Below are 18,674 nucleotides of genomic sequence, written 5' to 3'. Positions count from 1 at the left end.
TTTTTATATTCTAATGTTCAAGAAATGGACTAACAAAATATATATTCTTTTAATTTTTATTTTAAGGAAAAGTAAAGATGTCTAATTTTATTCTATTATTTTTTAGATTAAAATATTTTGAATTATAATATTAAATAAGATTAATCAATATGTTTTTAAAGAAACTTGAAGATGCCTACTTGTTAGGCGTTATCTTTGTTTTAAGAAAATAATATAATAATATAATAACATAATAAATATAAAATATTAATTTAATAACAATATAAAATAAATAACAAGCATAAATTTATTTTAAAATATTATAATTCTTATATTGTAATTTTAAAATCTAATATCAAAATTAAATAACAAGATAAATTATAAAAATATAAAATAAATAATAAGTTTTTTTTTATTTAAATTGAATGAGTTTATTAAGACATGCATGAACGGTGATAATATTTAGATAAATAGACAATTACCAGATTATTTTTATTGAGGCTTAGAAGCCCAAGACTAAAAACGAGGGAAAGTTACAGCAGAATTATACAATCAAAGGAACATGCGTCCAAGAAGAAGAAGCCAGTTAAACAAATGAATTTTATAATTTCACTTACTTTACTTTTTAGTTTTTATAATTTAAAATAGATATTTTTCATTCTTATATCTATCTTTTTTATTTTTTTAAATATATCTTATTAAATTTTATACTTACATATTTTTAATATTTTAATCACTGTCACTAATTTTTTTTGTGATGTTGTCTTTTTTGTCCCGAAATAACATAGATATTAATTTAATTTATACAAAAAAATTAAAGATCGTCTATCATGTTAAACAAAACGGGTAATGTTAAAAAAAAAGCAATAAAAGCTAAAATAATTTAAAAACTGCATATATATATAAGCTAGAAAGATTTATATTAAACTATAAAAACTAAAAGTGATAGAAAATGATAAATATAAAGATTAAAAATATTTATTTTAAATTATAGAAATTAAATATACGTGATTTACCATCATAACATGTATAGTGAAGAATCAAACACTTGCTTAGAGATCAACGTAGCAGAAGGATTGCAGGATCAGCAACCAACCATATATTTTTATGTGTCACGTTTGCTTCCCCTACGCATTTGCTTCATGCAAAGCTGGCATTTTCAATTTGCAATAATGCAAGTAATGTGCCGAAACTTCACTTCTACTCCCACGTATACAATACTTTATACATGTATCTTTCTCCTCTCTTCTTCAGTGTGCTTGTTTCTCCTGTAAGAAAACAATAGATCTAACTAGGTATAATACAACATTCAAAAAATATAAGATTATGGTCATTATTATTTTTATGTGCTTATAATAATTCTAACAGACTAGATTTAATCATAAAAAACCAATCCAAAATTGGTGCATGTAAAAAATTTAGTAGGTTGTATTTTTTAGACCGAAATTTTAGAACTAGCACGTTATTTAATGCGTATGTAACTGAATTAATTGACCAAACTGAGGAGGAATGAGTACGGAGTAAGGATTGAAAAAATGGCCTACCCCTATGGTTGACTTGAATCTAACCCTGTGGTGGAAGTGGAATCCACATGGAGAAACAAGTATTGAAACTTTGATGTTTCCATTTTTCATGTTTTCTTAATCCGCGGATTATGGTGACACTTTGTGTACTTCAAACTTTTATATTTTATATATGCAACTTTTCTTGCACATATAATAATCTGCATCTGCACAACTTCATCTAGCTCCCTCGTTAAGCATGGAGTCATTTCACAATCCTATCAAAACCCAACCTCTGATAAAATTCATATTAGTCTCCTCTTCATTCTGTGCCATTTCTCTGTGTGTATCTGTGTTACTCTTAGCCACACCAAAGATTGTAGTAGACGTGGCTTCTCCACCACCACAATATGTGTCTGATCCTACCACTGTTGACCATCTTGTCTTTGGAATTGCCTCAAGTATGATTTCATGGCCTAAGAGGAAGGAATACAACAAGATCTGGTGGAATTGGAAACCCAACAAAACAATGAGAGGGTGTGTTTTCGTAGATACCCTCCCACATGAAGAAAATGCCAAAAATGATGCTTCTCTTCCTCCACTCTGTGTTTCTGAAGACACTTCCCAGTTTCTCTTCACTTACAAGCCTGGTGGTCTAAGATCAGCAATCCGTGTGGCACGTGTGGTGAAAGAGACTGTGGCATTGAACCATTCTGGTGTTAGATGGTATGTGTTTGGTGATGATGACACTGTTTTCTTCCCTCAGAATCTGGTCAAAACTCTTTCCAAATATGATCACAGGCTTTGGTACTATGTTGGGTCCTACTCAGAGATTTATGAGGCTTCCCAGGCTTTTGGCTTTGGAATGGCTTTTGGTGGTGGTGGTTTTGCCATCAGTTCCTCTCTAGCACAAGTCCTAGCCAAGGTTTTTGATTCATGTATACAAAGGTATCCTCATTTGTATGGAAGTGATGCCAGGGTCTACTCTTGCATAACAGAACTAGGTGTGGGATTAACACATGAACCAGGTTTTCATCAGGTAACAATTAGTTTGAACATTTTAATTAGAATACACCGATTGTTTACCACTCTCATTTTATTACACATTGACACATGTTAAGTTTGTTAATTTTTATAATGGCTACTTATCTGATATGATTTTTGATTGGTTGACGGTATAAAAATCCTTACATGATATGATTTTAAAATAAACTCTTGCTTGGAATGCTAAAAATTGTTAGTGATTTTCTTTTTCTTCTTTATGCTTCTAATTAGTTCAATATGTGTGATTGTGAAATTGGAATAGGTTGATTTGAGGGGAAATATCTTTGGCCTATTGGCTGCACATCCATTAACTCCCTTGTTGTCCCTACATCACCCAGATCACACTGATCCTATCTTTCCTAACATGACAACAACAAAATCTTTGCAACATTTATTTGAAGCTGTTAAGGTTGATTCTGAGAGGATCCTACATCAAACAGTTTGTTATGAAAGGAGGCTTTCATGGACAATTTCAGTGTCATGGGGCTATGCTGTTCAAGTATTCCAGCACAACATGCTTCTGCCAGATGTGCTGAGAGTGCAAAAAACATTCAAGCAATGGAAGGAAGGGAATGTTTTGGCTGGAATATTTACTATCAATACAAGAGACCTTCACCCTGACCCATGTAAAAGATCCACCATTTTCTATCTAGATGAAGTGTCTTCTGGCAAAGATGGCATCATAAGCAGTTATAGGAAACATTTCCAAAATTGCTCACACATGGCACCCATGAACAAATTGGAAGTGATCAAAGTGGTTACAAATAAGTTAAACATTGACAACAAACAGGTATTGTTATTCAGATCTGGGTTATTAGTAGGATGATTTTATATTTTGTAATAATATTGCTTATAAACTATTCTTTTGAATTAAATTAATTGCAGATTCCAAGAAGGCACTGTTGTGATGTTTTGCCCTCTAAAGCTGGTGACTTAATGGAAATTGCAATCAGAGAATGCAAATATGAAGAACTGATTTACATGCACTGATAGAATATATATATATATATATATATATATATATATATATATATATATATATATATATATATATATATATATATTAGATCTCTTTCAACATGCTCAAGCAGCAGGCATATCCGTGATGAATGTTGCTACTGTATAGACAAAGGATTGATGATAAAGAGCTTTCCAAAAAGAGGAAATATGGGAGAAGAGAAGAGAGGAATAGATAGAAAAAACAGAGGAAGAGAGAAAAAAAATAAAAGATATGATAAACATAGGAAGAAAAATTGGATGGAAGTAAATGCAAGAGAGTGAATGGATGTTAAGTATTTTTCTAGACAAAGCAAGAGTATGTGTAAGGAAATTTCCAATCTAGAATTTGAACTTTCGTATATGCCAACAGAGCAATTTACTGAAGTTGTAAGAATGACTGTGTTCAACCCAAACATGGAATTAAAACGGCACATAGGAAGGGGAAGTGCATTTGGACATAATAACTTTTTCAAGTTAAGAAGTCTGTAGGTTCAACATCAACAATGAAGTTTTCGGCTCAGTTGGTGGGATTTTTTTATTCTATTCTAAGATATGTCTAGATACATCAATAGCAGACTACATGAAAGTTGAAACATGAAACAATGCATTGCATTTTTTTTCCCCTCTATGATATTGAAATTGAAATTTTGATCTTTATTTTGCAAAACATGCAATTTCAGTCCCTCATTAAATGTTTATTTTTGATTGTTTAAATTGTTAAGTTAGTTATAATTTATTATTAAATAGATGATATAATAATTAATATTTAATAATATTTGTATAAAAATTTAAAAATTTAATTTTTATTTTTTATTTTTATCTCATAAAATTTATAAAATAAAAATGAGATAAAATTAAAATTAAAAATGAAATTTAACTTAAATATTATTAAATATTAATTATTGTATTATCTATATAATATGAAGTCATAATGTACATTACAATTTTAAGGATTAATAGATGAAGATTTAAAAAGAAAATAAATTTTATAAAATTAAGGGATTAAAATTATAAATTTAAAAATAAAGAGTCAAATTTATGAATTTGATATTATAAAAGAAAAAAAAAATATACATCGTAAACTTATTCTTGTTGAAGATATTTTATTGAAAAATAGAAAATCTAGAAAGTGAAAATAAAAGGAAATGAGTATAACATGGGCCTAACTTGATAGGAGCAAACATCAAATATGGGACCCGAAGTTAAGGCTCCAATTCCTATAGCTGGAGGAACAATTAGCACCTGACCACGAATTCCAATAAAGGGATCCTACCGGATATTGAGTCCATGTTCATATTAAATTGCCCATAAAATCTTAGACAAAACATACAAGTAAATAATGAATAAAAATGAGAATAAAATCAGCAAAATTCACTAATGACCGTCGCACAATGGATATTTGCTTTGCCTATATAGTCCTGCCAACTCGGGTTGATGGTGCTGTCAAAATGTCCCTAAGTTGTTTTTTATTTTCATTAAAAATATATTTTATAATAAGTTAAAGATTTTCTTAATATTATAAATACTTAAATTGTACACAAAATAAAAAAAAAAGTTAACTTAAAATAAGATAAATATTATAAAAGTTTATATAAAGCGTAGATAAATATTAAAATCCCATCTTAAATATAATAATTTGTAATTTTAGATTAAAACTAACTACAATACAACACTTTGAGAGATAACAATTGGGAAGAAAATATTTTATAATATTTTATTTGAATAAGATGTTTCAACAAGTCCGGTCACATATTATCATCATCAAGATTATTTCAAACACTGTCCTTGTGTGAAATCTATGATAAATTACTTAACAATTGTTTTTAGGTCCCGTGTCTTCTTTTGTTGTGGTTGTAAAATAAGTATCGTGTTTTTAGTTACTGTAAGTATTTTTTAGCCTATTGTATCTGTATATAGGTTAGAGTACCCCTTGTACTCATTTTTAATAAATCTCTTTTGTTTAGAGGAACAAAAAAACAAAAACAAGTCCACTCACATCGTTAACATAAGTACTTTCTATTTTAATTAATTTTATCTTAAAATAAGTGATATGAGATTTTGTGATATACAAAAATATAAGACTAAACTAATTAATAAACAATACGTTATTACTTTAAACAAAAAAATATTAAATATTTAATTTATATAATTATTTAATTCAAATTAATAACTTTCATTTAAATTATTTAAATGTACACATCTTTTTGAATATTCATAGAGAAAATATTTCTAACAGTTATTTGTTGAATTGTACTATGAATATTATATCATGTTGGCAATACATTTTTAATTTGTTGGAAATCACGATATATAGCACAATATATAACATACCCTTTATCTCTCTTAAAGTGGTCTTCCCCATTAATTGCCTTGAATGCATGATCTTCATAAATTGTACGAGCCTCCTCATTGGAACAAGGGCTTGTATTTCTTCTGGGCACAGACCAACCTCGTGGAATACGCATTGAGGAAGAAGGAATACATGCAAAAATTGCTCCATTGAACAAAGTAACTGACTCAAAAGCCGAAAGTTAAAGTTTGCACAAGCTTTTGTACGCCTTCAATTACGCTCTCACTTTATTTCACTGCAATATATACACTTCAAATTTGTCTGAAAACTTTTTTCTCATTGAACCTGCACAACCACACACACAATTCCCTAGAATAAATATGCACTCACTTCACAAAACCATCACAAACTTAATAAACTTGCTTTTATTCTCCTCTTCATTTTGTGCCATCTATATCCTTATACTATTAGGAACATCATTAAACCAACAAAACGTGCATTCTTCATTAAAAAATGTCCAAAATGTGTACGAATCTTCCACCACCACCACAACAACAACAACCCTTGATCATGTTGTGTTTGGAATTGCTTCAAGTGGGTCTTCATGGCCCAAGAGGAAGGACTACGTTAAGCTATGGTGGAACCGCGAACACAACACAACAATGAGGGGTTGTGTATTCGTTGAAACGCTTCCACTCTCAGTTGTTGAAGAGAAAGACAATGGTACTTCTCTTCCTCCTCTTTGTGTCTCCGAAGACACTTCTCGGTTTGGCTACACGTACCGGGGTGGCATGCGATCTGCGATTCGTGTGGCACGTGTGGTGAAGGAGACAGTGGCACTGAACTATTCTCATGTTAAGTGGTACGTGTTTGGGGACGATGACACGCTTTTCTTCCCTCGGAATTTGGTCAAAACTCTTTCCAAATATGATCACGGGCTTTGGTACTACGTTGGTGCCAACTCAGAGAGTTATAAGCAGAACTGGTTTTTTGGGTTTGGAATGGGATTTGGTGGGGCTGGTTTTGCCATCAGTTCTTCTTTAGCAACGGTTTTGGTCAAGGTGTTTGATTCGTGTATAGAAAGGTATCCTCATGTGTATGGAAGTGATGCCAGGGTGTACTCTTGCATCACAGAACTAGGTGTAGGGTTAACACATGAACCAGGCTTTCACCAGGTAATTAACACTTTTCAAACTTTTTTGTCCTACTTAATAGTATAAAGGAAATAATCTTATACCATCCTCCTAATTGCTAAGGACTTTTATATTTTAGTAACCAAAATGAAATCCTAGTTCAAACTTGAGAGACCTATTTAAATCTTTAGGAGTTTAATAAGTGTATATTAGTATAAAAACTTTTAAACTATTAATTAATTAGAGTTTTAGAAATAATTTTTAATATGGCATTAAAATACTTATTATAAAATCAATTTTTATTTGCAGTAATTTGTGAGTGAATGACACTATGAATAATATATACATATATTAATTCCTAATATGGCTTTACATGGATTCAACAATTTTTTTCTCTCAAGCAAATAGTGTATATATTATTTAATGTTAATATTAATACTCTGTTTTGTGATTGTGAAATTGAATCAGGTAGATTTAAGAGGAAACGCCTTTGGCCTATTGGCAGCACATCCAGTTACACCCTTGTTGTCCCTTCATCACCCAGAGAAAATTGATCCAATTTTTCCAAACATGACAACCATAAAAGCTCTACAACATTTATTTGAAGCTGCTGATGTTGATTCCCATAGGCTTCTGCAACAAACAGTTTGCTATGAGAAACGGTTTTCATGGACAATCTCAGTGTCATGGGGTTATGCTGTTCAGGTGTTCCATAACCACATGTCTTTGCCGGATGTTCTTAAAGTTCAAAAAACATTCAAGAAGTGGACCGGAGGAACTGTTTTGGCAGACCTATTTTCTTTCAACACAAGAGAGTTTCACCCTGACACATGTAGAAGGCCCACCATTTTCTATCTTGAAAATTTGTTGCAAAGTAAAGATGGCACAATAATAAGCAGTTACCAGAAATCTATCCAAAATTGCTCATCCAACGTGGTACCAGAAGTTATCAGAGTGGCCACAAGTAAGCTAGTGCTTGATATCAAACAGGTAAATCTTGATTATGCAAGAAATTATTAGATGATACTAAATTACAAGATCTCTAATTAATCATCTTAATCTTTACATAAAATGTAATCAACTGATATTAATTTTTTCTTATAATACATGTTATGTAATGAGTGATTGAGACTAAAAATAATAATTTCTCTAATTAGATACTAGTATTTCTTTAGGGCTATTAGGAGATGAATTTGCATTGGTAACACTACTTATAAACTATTTTTTAATTTGTATTCAGTTGCTGACTCAAAGAAGGCACTGCTGTGATGTGTTGCCCTCTAATGTTTCTCACTTAATGGAGATTGCAATAAGGGAATGCGCAGAGGATGAATTGATTCACATGCAATGATATATAGATGATCAGAACTCGGAAGTTCATGTTTAATCTCTCTTTTATACGCCCAAGCAAAATGCATCATATAAAAAAAAGTTACTAGAGCATGTCATTAGATGGTTGTAAGTAGAGAATTAATTCCATTTTTCATGGATATGCTTGTAGAGCTACTTATTAGTATGATAAAATGATTCCGCGACGTAATAAGAATTGAGAAATAAAATGATTCGCCTTATCTAAAGGTTCAGCAATGCAGCTGTGAGCTATTTTAGAACAATAAGAATTGAGAAATAAAGGTGGAAATTAAATTTGTCCGTGCTTCTGCAAGAGATATATTGGTATTCTACTTCAACGTGATACCTTCATAGTATTTTGATACATCTCTGCATGTGAGGACCGAGGATACATTATCAATGTCAAGGGAGGAGACATATTGAAATTTAATTTTTACTTTGGATAAAGACGAGAGATACTTTATCTTTATAGGAATCCATCTGATAAAAAAATTCATGTTTGTGAAACCATTGTCTTTTCTTTTTCTCGAGATATTGAAATCTTCAACATATATGCGAAAACGAGTTGAAATGGCTCATCATGTTCAGATGCGGCGAGAATATATATTAATTTAGTTATATCCAAGAAAACAAGAAACCTTAGACAGACCATGTCTGATATTGTCTCGTCAAATAGTGTAGTTGGCATGATTACGTAGCTCCAAAAATCAAAAGAAAATGCGAAACTTTTGACCATTTCTCTCACACAAAACTAGAGACCTTCACTATAAATTGATCGAAGCCAATTAACCTCTACGTACCAAACCAAAACCATCAAATAAAACTAGAGACCTTTCTAGTGGTGGTTGCAAGAAGTGTCTTGATGATGCAATTAGTGAATTCCCAAATTGTTGTGATGGTAAAGCGGGAGGCAGAGTTGTCAGTGGAAGTTGCAACATCATATATGAGATTTACCTATTTGTTAAGGGTTAGACTTAGAACATACTAGGTGAAGGAAAACATATGAAACCTGCACATTGGATAGAAGAGTGATACATAGCTTTGAAGTCCATGAGCACACTTGTTATATGAGAAAGTAAATTAAAAAAATAAAAAGATGTTATTATATTACGAAAGTCATTAGCTATTTTAGGAGCTTCCAAATTTTTTTTTTATCCCATAAGATATGTCTATAATGATTTTATGTAATACATTTATGATTTTATGGTGTATTTGGACAAAAAAATTTAGAAATTCAAAGAATTTAAAATTTTTAGAATTTCAATTACTTTGATTTCAATTTTTATTATCCTTTAAATGTTTTATTTGAATAAATCAATTTAAATTTATCAAGTTTTAAATTTTAGTTTGAATATGATAATTTAATTTTCACCATAGTAAAATTGATCATATATATACGTTGAGATTTTAAAATTAAATTTTATAATAATAAATATTAGTCAATTTTAAATATTTTAAGAAATTTTACAAATGTTTAAATTTAAAATTCTATATAAATTTTTCATTCAAATAAAGTATTTCACTCCAAGACATTTGTCATTCTTAAAAAAAATGAATTATTCCACTTAAATTCTCCATCCAAATACATCATAAGGCTTTAGAAAGAGGAATTGAAGAAGAAAATGAATCAAATATACACCCTTAAGAAACATGGACACAATTATCTAAATTGTGATCATTGAACAAAGACGCTTGAACCATGGTATATGTCATAGGTAGTAAGTAGTATGTCACATACAGTAGGTGACAAATAACAAGTAGCATGTACTAGGCACACTACTAGAATTTTTCTTATTACATGTGACTTTTCTTGCGAATTTTTATGAAAAATTTGCAGGAAATGTTGTTCTTACAAATTTTTTTGCCAAAATTTTATCTGCAAGTAATACCTTCGTGGATAATATATTTTTGCGAATTTTAAAATTTGAAAGAAATTCTCCTGCTAAATTTTTTGCAGAAAAAATTCGCACGAAAGTTTCCTGCAAAAAAAAATTCGCAGGAAAGTTTCCTGCAAAAAAAAATTCGTAAGAAAGTTTCTTGCAAATTTTTTTAGAATAAATTCTACATGAATATTTTTTACGAAAAAAATTAAAGAAATTACTATAAATTCTATCAACAATTCTTCAACTTTCAAATGCTCACAATGAATTCATCCGAAGCATTTGTTTCCATGCCTCCAACATGTGATACATAATCTTTTAAATTCTAAGATTATAGATTATAAGCCTAACACTCAATCATACAAATCAACTTGTAAGGTAACTTATATACTCTTTAATTATTTTATTTTCAATCGATGTGGGACTTGAAGTTTTTTTTTAAAATATTAAACTTATAAATTTAAATATTTTTTTTTATTTTTCCTGCGGATTAAAATTGGCAAGAAAATCTGCAGGAAAAGTTACCTGCAAAATTTTTCTACCATTTAGTAAACATTAGTTGCGAATTTATTTTTGTAAGAAAATTTAATTCTTATAATATTTTCTACAAATTTTTACCATGAAATTTTTTTTATGATCATTAAAATTGTAGTAAAATTTTCAAAATTTTCTTATAAATTATTTTTCATAAAATAATTTGTAAAGAATATCTGTAAATTATTTTTCTTAAATAAATTTATAAAAAAATTTTATAAAATTATTATTGCGAGAAAATTCATAAAAAATTTATGTGAATATTTTTTATAAAAAATTCGTAGAAAAATAACATATTTTTCTAGTAGTGGTAACAAGTGACGAGTAATAGATAAGAGGTAACAAGTAGCTAATAAGTGACAGGTAATACATAACAAGTAGTAGATAATAAGTAGCGCGTAGCAAGTCACAAGTAGCATGAAACATGTAGCAAGTAACAGGTAATAACTAATAAGTAAGAGATAACAAGTAATGAATAGCAGGTTGCAAGTAGCTGATAAAGGTGGCAAGTAATAGGACATGCACGGGTAGGCACAAACCCACAACTCGATCCAAAAGCCCATGAAAAATGAAAATAAATTTATTGTTTATGGGTAGTTTCAAGCGAGTTGTCGATTAATGTAAGTTGAAATTTTGGATAGTTATTCATATGCTATGAGGTTTATATGTATAAGAACAACAATAATGTAAATGACATAACATTCATTGTGGATATCTTTGAAGTCACAATGATAAATATTGCACATCGTGGACAAAAATTAAAAAACAATTACTATTAAAATTTATTTAAATTTAAAATTAATATCCAATTAATAACTAAGTCAAAATTTTTCATTCTTGTCTCAGGTATAAAATTAATAAATACTTTTCTCATTTTCCCACATGTACTAGTTTTTAATTAAATACTTTCAACTTAGTTATGGGCATTTTTATGATTAGGAGTATTTTAATCTATTTTTTTTATAATATTTATTAGATGTTTTTAAATTTATCATTTTATATGTTATCTGAATTTTAAAACTTTAATACTTAATATATTTCTCTTAAATACTTTTCCTTTTCTTTCTGGAAGCTTGTTAAAAATTCTAAACTATAATTAATTGTCCAGCCTGGATCATCAAAGGTGCATGATTGACGAAAGAGATTAGTTTTCATTCATTCGATCTCTAATAAAGATGTCACCATTGATCTCTTAAGTCAACACCGCCGCAATCAATACTTATAAACCCAAAATGATCTTCTAGACAAACAACAATCAATACTTATAAACCCAAAATGATCTTCTAGACAAACATACATTTTCAACCGGGTGTAATGTAATGGTATTTGTTTGTTTCTCTTAACTATTTTTAAAAAAATATTTGTTTTTTATACTGAAGACAAATAAGTTGAGTTGACGCGTACATACATATATATAATTTGGAAAAATTACTCTTTTAATAATTTAATTTTACAAATGATTTTGTTAATTAATACGGGATCTAACTAAAATTATTTCAATGTGTGATCATTATTGGTAAATGTTTCCAAGGATAAAATTTATTTCAAGGATCATTATTGGTAATTTAATTTTGAAAGTAATTTTTCGCTAATCACAGTCATGGAGATCAAGCTATGATTTCTCTAGCGAACATGATGCTTTATCTATTTAACTTTGAACATTTGACCGAAGAATTTCGAGAAAATTTCAAATATTTCCTGGATAAGATTAAAACTTTATGGATTAGTTATGTGGGCACTGTACATAATGCTAATGTTTCTAGGAAAAGATCGATATGATAAAGAATAGATCCACTCGGTTACTTATTTCATGTACACTTTTTTTTTTAATAATTAAAAAGCATAAATCTCTTCATCACTCATTACATGAATAAAGTGATATCTATTTCACTCTGTACTCAAATCAAAGATTAAATCTGATCATTTATTAATATATATATATATATATATATATATGAATATTTATGTAATAACTTCGATTAGTAAGTATACATATTTTTTATACATGGTAATGGTATAAATTTATAATAATTCAGGTACATATTTAAGTAACCGAGTTAAATATTCCTTAATTTATTGCACGGACGTCATATACACTAGCCTACCGTACATGTTTTTGATATATAAAGAGTAATTCATGTATATCAACATGTGAGACCTCAAATCGAGATTCATCTCAATTTATTTTGTTTGTCGATATACACACACTCTTCTAATACAAATAATATTGATACAATTTTGATTAATTATTATACTATATATATTAAATGTAAATTTTATTGATTCATTTGTTGAATTATAATTTTATATCATTTTATATGTTTCTATTTAATTTTATTAAAATCAAATAATAATTTTAAGATAATTAAAATATTTATATTTTAATATATTTTTGAAATAAATATATTATTTTAATTTTATTATATAAGAATGAAATATTAAATCATCTTGAACTAATATAAAATTTTGTATATATGATTTAGAAATAAATAACTTTCAATCTATTGATAAATTTTAAAAAATTTACATCTAATTAAAAATTATTGAGTGATATAATAGTTAATAAAAATTACACATATATCATTTGAAATACATACTTCAATTTAGAGTATTTGTGTAAAGATATTTAAGAGCTTATAACTTATTATCCTCGTAAGTTAATTGAAGTAACTTTAAAACTCTTAAAATTGACAATTGATTTTAAAAGTCAAACTAACAAAATAGATTATTTTAAAATTGGTTAAATAATAATTTTAAAGTAAAAATAATCGATTTAAAAAAAATCTCACCGGAATACCTTAGAAATTTAAAACAATAAATAGATAAATAATAATAATTCTCTTCTAAAATAACCGATGAAAAGACGAAAAAAAAAATACTAAATGTCCTCCAAAATTTAGATAGAAGGAAGAGAGTTATGTAGAGAAATTAAATACAGAAAGATAGAGAGAAAAAATAGTTTTCAAACAAAGTGACGATAGGAAAAAAGTGAAAGAGAGAGAGAGTAAAAATGAGATGAAAAAAAAGTGCATGTACATAAAAATCCGAAAAAGAAACGAAGGGAGTGATAAAATAATAAAAATAAATAGATAAATTTTAAGTAGCATAAAAATTATATATTTTAGATTTTACAAGTTCAAAATTCAAAATAAATGTTAAATTATTTATCTACAAAATATTTTATAAATAAAAATTAACTTGTTAAAAGACCAGTTTTAAACTAATTTTCTCCTACAAATTTTTATCGTTTTCAACTGATGAAGTTAAACTGGTTTAGTTAATTCTGTATTCAACCAAGTGTTTGAATATTATCCGGATTGACAATGTTATCTGTTCAATGATATTAAAAGTAAACTAGTTGATCTAGTCGATTTTTTCATATATATATGTACATAGGTAGTTTTGTAGATTATTTCCGCAAACAATATTTACTATATAAATGTATAGTATAATTAACACGCTATACGTCTATGTCAAAATATTTAAACAAAATTTGACAAGATCATAACAAAGAAATTAAACCGTATATATTTTGAAGATTGAATAGGATGAAATTAATCAAGCTTGAATTTGTAAGATTTACAAACCATGCAAATTCAGACAAACGCGACATTAATTGTACTTTGTCCAAACTCCTAAATGTCAAAGACGCTGCCTAACTTTGACCTAGTGCAGTGCACCCTATTGAATGGTCAAAAGAAAATGTCAACTTTTTGGTATCAATCTCATGGTTCTCTCTATATAAACACTTTCATTCTCCACATTCCATTGTCAAAACAATCATACAAGAATATTTCCATAGCCACAACAATGTCTTCCTCAAAATTTATCACCACTTTTCTTTTCTCACTCACCATAACACTTCTTCTCCAAACATCTTTTGGAGCTGACCCTCTCTTCCATTTCTGTTCGAGTTCTGAAAACTTCACAGCCAACAGTCCCTATGAATCAAACCTCAAAACACTCACCAACTCACTCATCTACAAAACCCCTTCAACAGGTTTTGGTCTTGCCTCTGTTGGCCAATACCAAAAGGCATATGGACTTGCCCTTTGCCGTGGTGACGTGTCAGCCTCAGATTGCAAAACTTGTGTCTCCGAAGCACCCAAAGAAATTCTCAATCGTTGTCCTTACAACAAAGGTGCCATCATTTGGTACGATTATTGCATGTTCAAGTACTTGGACACAGATTTCTTTGGCAAAATTGACGACACAAACAAGTTCTACATGTGGAACTTGAAAAATGTTGATGACCCTTCAACGTTTAACTACAAGACTAAAGAGTTATTGAGCCAACTTGCCGAGGAAACTTATGGGAATAATAAATATTATGCGAGTGGAGAACTAAAGCTTGAGAAATCAGAGACACTTTATGGATTGACTCAGTGCACTAGAGACCTTTCTAGCAATGATTGTAAGAAGTGTCTTGATGATGCGATTAACGAACTTCCAAGTTGTTGTGATGGCAAAGAAGGAGGTAGAGTTGTGAGTGGGAGCTGCAACTTTAGATATGAGATATATCCCTTTGTCAACCAGTAAATTAACCATCAATATCTTATATGGATTAATTGAATCTCTTCAATTGATATCGTCAATAAAGATAAACATTATTATGCAATTTTAAATAGTGTATGAATAAATTAATGAATATATTGTATTTTTTATTTTATTTTTGAGAATCAAACTTATTTACAATATTCATATGCCCTTTTAAACTAACCGAATTAGATTCTATTGGTGAATTGTTGTATTTGTATGTACTATATATGTTTTATAACTCATTTGTATTCTTATCTTTTCTTTATAGCGTCTTTTATTTATTTTATACTTTTCACTTTTTTCTTTATCTTTATCTTCTTTTATTTCTCTACTAGTAATTATAAATATGTTTGCACAAAAATATGTAGGAATAAAATTTCTCTAATAATTAGGTTAGGAATAGAATAATTTGGATATGAACCTTCTATAACATTAATATGCATCAACTAAACTTATATAAAATTAATTTGTCGACTACTCTTCATATATTGTGTATCTTTTTAGTAATTGGTTAAAGATTTTATCTCTCGACTTTATAATTGGTCATTTTTAAACCAGTATAACTCGATTTAACCTTCATATGGTATCAATAAAGGACTTAGAAAAGACTCGACATTTCATTTCAAGAGATAACTCAAAAAGAATTTTTAACAATTAAGCTCTTGGAACATTAAAATATCCATACAATGAAATATTTCAAAATCTTAAAATAACACATTCCTCTACTTCTAAGTTCAACATACAGTTTAATATCATGCATCATGCATCTTATCAACATAATTCAACGCTACAACATGCCTCATGTATATCATAACACAATACTACACAACTACGTACTTCTCATGCAATCATAACACAACACACAACAATATATTACTCATATACATTCATTATACTCATGCTCGACGTGACCAATTCATGCCCAACATTAAATTCTAGTATCACTCATCCTACACTCGATGTTAATGGGGTAGAGAGTCTCTAACTTACTAATGTCTGACGCCACTACTCTCATGTCCAATGTCAATGAGACAAAGATCCTCTAACTTACTCACTTTTGATGTCACTTATCCCACGCTCAACATAACCAAGTCAGAAAGCCCTAAAATCACTCATACCCAAAAACCATTCACCCCATGCCCGACATTAGTGGGGTGGAAAGCCTCTAACTTACTTACTCTCGATGTCACTCATCATGCGCCTGATGTTAGTGAGATAGAGAGCCTCTGAATCACTAATGCTTGATGCCATGAAGTTGGATCCAACGTAAAGGCAATTTCTCCACCCATAGAATTAAATCTTCTCTATACCAATTCAACCAACTATTTAGACCAACTCAACATGCAATCCATAATTCAACATATATACATATCAAACAACCGCTTAGGTCAGATTTGTTTTCTGCCACTCTTCACTTTCCTTCTTCGGTTTCAGTTTCATCAGAAGTAACACACCAACACCAAAATTTCTTGCTTTTTTACTTTGATATATTTAGTTTTATGTTTATTTACTTTCTTTCAATTTTGTGCTATGCTTTCAGCTATGATTATTCAGGATATGGAGCATCTACAGGTAAGATATGTAACTTGCCTGATTCGTAAGTTTGTAAGTTTGTTTCGCGCAGAGGAGTTTGATTTTGCATCTGGTATGGTCTGTTCTGCAAGGAGAACGACCTGTTCTACATGCAGAATGACTTGTGCTGCAACTAGAACAGACCGTTCTGCTTGCACTGGTTATGTTTTTTTTTTGTTTACAACTTTTTTATGTCGGATCTTGGCAATGTCCGACGTAAATTTACGTCGAATTTTACAACCAACGTAAATTTACGTCTCCCATTTTAACGTCGAACTTTTTTCTGACGTAAAAAACTTAAAATAACCGACGTAAATTATCTCTTTTATACTAGTGGATCATCAATTTTCCTTTCTTCGCCAAGGAAAAACCCAAAAGCAAGGAACACCAAGTTCAATCCTTCAAATTCAACTTCAAATTATACAAATCACAATCATCACAACATAATCAATGTATACAACATAGAGTGTTGAACTACAAGCTTTCCTTACCTCAAATCTCTAAGTAAAAAGGAAGAAGAAGGATGAATGGCAAAAAATGTAACTCTTGAGTTCTCGTCGCATGACAACCCTAATTTTTGATTAACTCAAATTAAGCACTCCGAGGAAGGATCATAACTCTCATGTGAAGTCAGAAAGAAGAAGAATCTCCTTTGACTCTACAACTTATCTTCCTAAAACCTTCCCTATAGAATTCTTAAGAAATGAACTTATAAAATTCAAGTCTTAAAAAATCTTTATATACCTTCTCATAAACTTGGTCAACTTGACCTTAATATAAAACAACTCTCAAATAATTAAACTCATAAGAACTTTTTAATCTTTAAAATTTTAAAGCATTAAAGTAACACGTCATCAAATATTTAATTAATTAATAACATTAAATCAATAATCATCATGACATAATGTTATAGGTTAAATGTTTATTATATATTTCTAAAATTTAAAATTTTATCGTTAAACAAAATTTCTAAATGAAAGAAGAAATTTGTGTTTAATATATTATAAGTTGATATTAAAGATATATTTTTTTTCATTTTTTTAGATTTATTATCTTTTAACCGCTATTAATCAGTTCTCAATCTCAACGGTTATTAACAAAAAAGATATTCATATTTCTTAATTTTTTATATTCTAAAAATAAAAAATACTGAAGAAAAAACAGGCACACTACAAAAAAAAAAAAAAAAAAAATTATCAGCTGCTATTTTAAAATCTATTTCAACCAGTTTCTGATATACGTAGACTTGATAGTTATTTTAACTGGCAGGAAAATTATTTGTGATTTCTAGCTGTATGAAAGATCACAAATTGCAGCTTTTTTCCTTTTTTAAGTGGCATGATAGTGCCAATCAATTTTCTTATTTTACCCATGTAGTGCATAATAGAATTGTCAGTAATAATAAGTGGTGAAGGAAAGATATTTTGTGATTGCACACTAGCTAGTGTTGCAGTGATAATTAATTGATTGAAGAAATACTAGATAGTGTTGGCTTTAGCGTCATTAGCAGCGTCACACTGCCTAACTGCCATTTCACGTCACTTTTATTAATTTATTTATTAAAGATATTTCCAACAATAGAGAATAATAAAATATTTATTAAAATATAGAGATCATTAGAGTCAACTTTTGTCTCTTTTAATAAAATATTTTTTTACACATCTAATCAAGAATCTAACTTTGATAATATATTTTTATTAAATAACATAATTATGCTAGACTATTTTGCTATTATCATTATATTTTTGTAAGAATAATTTTATCATACTTTATCCATTAAAATTAAATTTGATATCCGAAATTTTACTTTAATATTTAACTAATTATATTACCGTCTTTGATAATAATTTTA

The 18,674-nt window shown here is 28.9% G+C and overlaps 3 protein-coding genes across 3 annotated transcripts; all 3 read left to right on the top strand.

The window, feature by feature from the left end:
- The first annotated feature begins 1,442 nt into the window (after positions 1 to 1,442).
- On the top strand, positions 1,443 to 4,181 carry LOC109792388 (uncharacterized). The gene is made up of 3 exons (XM_020351796.3): positions 1,443 to 2,520; positions 2,788 to 3,315; positions 3,411 to 4,181. Exons 1-3 carry the CDS (start codon positions 1,741 to 1,743, stop codon positions 3,513 to 3,515), a joined length of 1,413 nt encoding a protein of 470 aa, XP_020207385.2. The 5' UTR covers positions 1,443 to 1,740; the 3' UTR covers positions 3,516 to 4,181.
- Positions 4,182 to 5,412: 1,231 nt separating this feature from the next.
- On the top strand, positions 5,413 to 8,698 carry LOC109792387 (uncharacterized). The gene is made up of 3 exons (XM_020351795.3): positions 5,413 to 6,989; positions 7,416 to 7,937; positions 8,188 to 8,698. Exons 1-3 carry the CDS (start codon positions 6,195 to 6,197, stop codon positions 8,296 to 8,298), a joined length of 1,428 nt encoding a protein of 475 aa, XP_020207384.2. The 5' UTR covers positions 5,413 to 6,194; the 3' UTR covers positions 8,299 to 8,698.
- A 5,789-nt stretch (positions 8,699 to 14,487) lies between these two features.
- Positions 14,488 to 15,380, top strand: LOC109792391 (antimicrobial ginkbilobin-2-like protein). Its single transcript, XM_020351799.3, has one exon. It carries the CDS (start codon positions 14,522 to 14,524, stop codon positions 15,248 to 15,250), a length of 729 nt encoding a protein of 242 aa, XP_020207388.1. The 5' UTR covers positions 14,488 to 14,521; the 3' UTR covers positions 15,251 to 15,380.
- Positions 15,381 to 18,674: the final 3,294 nt, after the last annotated feature.

Source organism: Cajanus cajan, chromosome 10 (genome assembly GCF_000230855.2).
Source record: "Cajanus cajan strain Asha chromosome 10, NIPB_CcT2T_4, whole genome shotgun sequence".
NCBI classification, from domain to species: Eukaryota; Viridiplantae; Streptophyta; class Magnoliopsida; order Fabales; family Fabaceae; genus Cajanus; species Cajanus cajan.
Note: the sequence above shows the minus strand (reverse complement) of the source record. Positions and strands in the feature narration are given on the sequence as shown.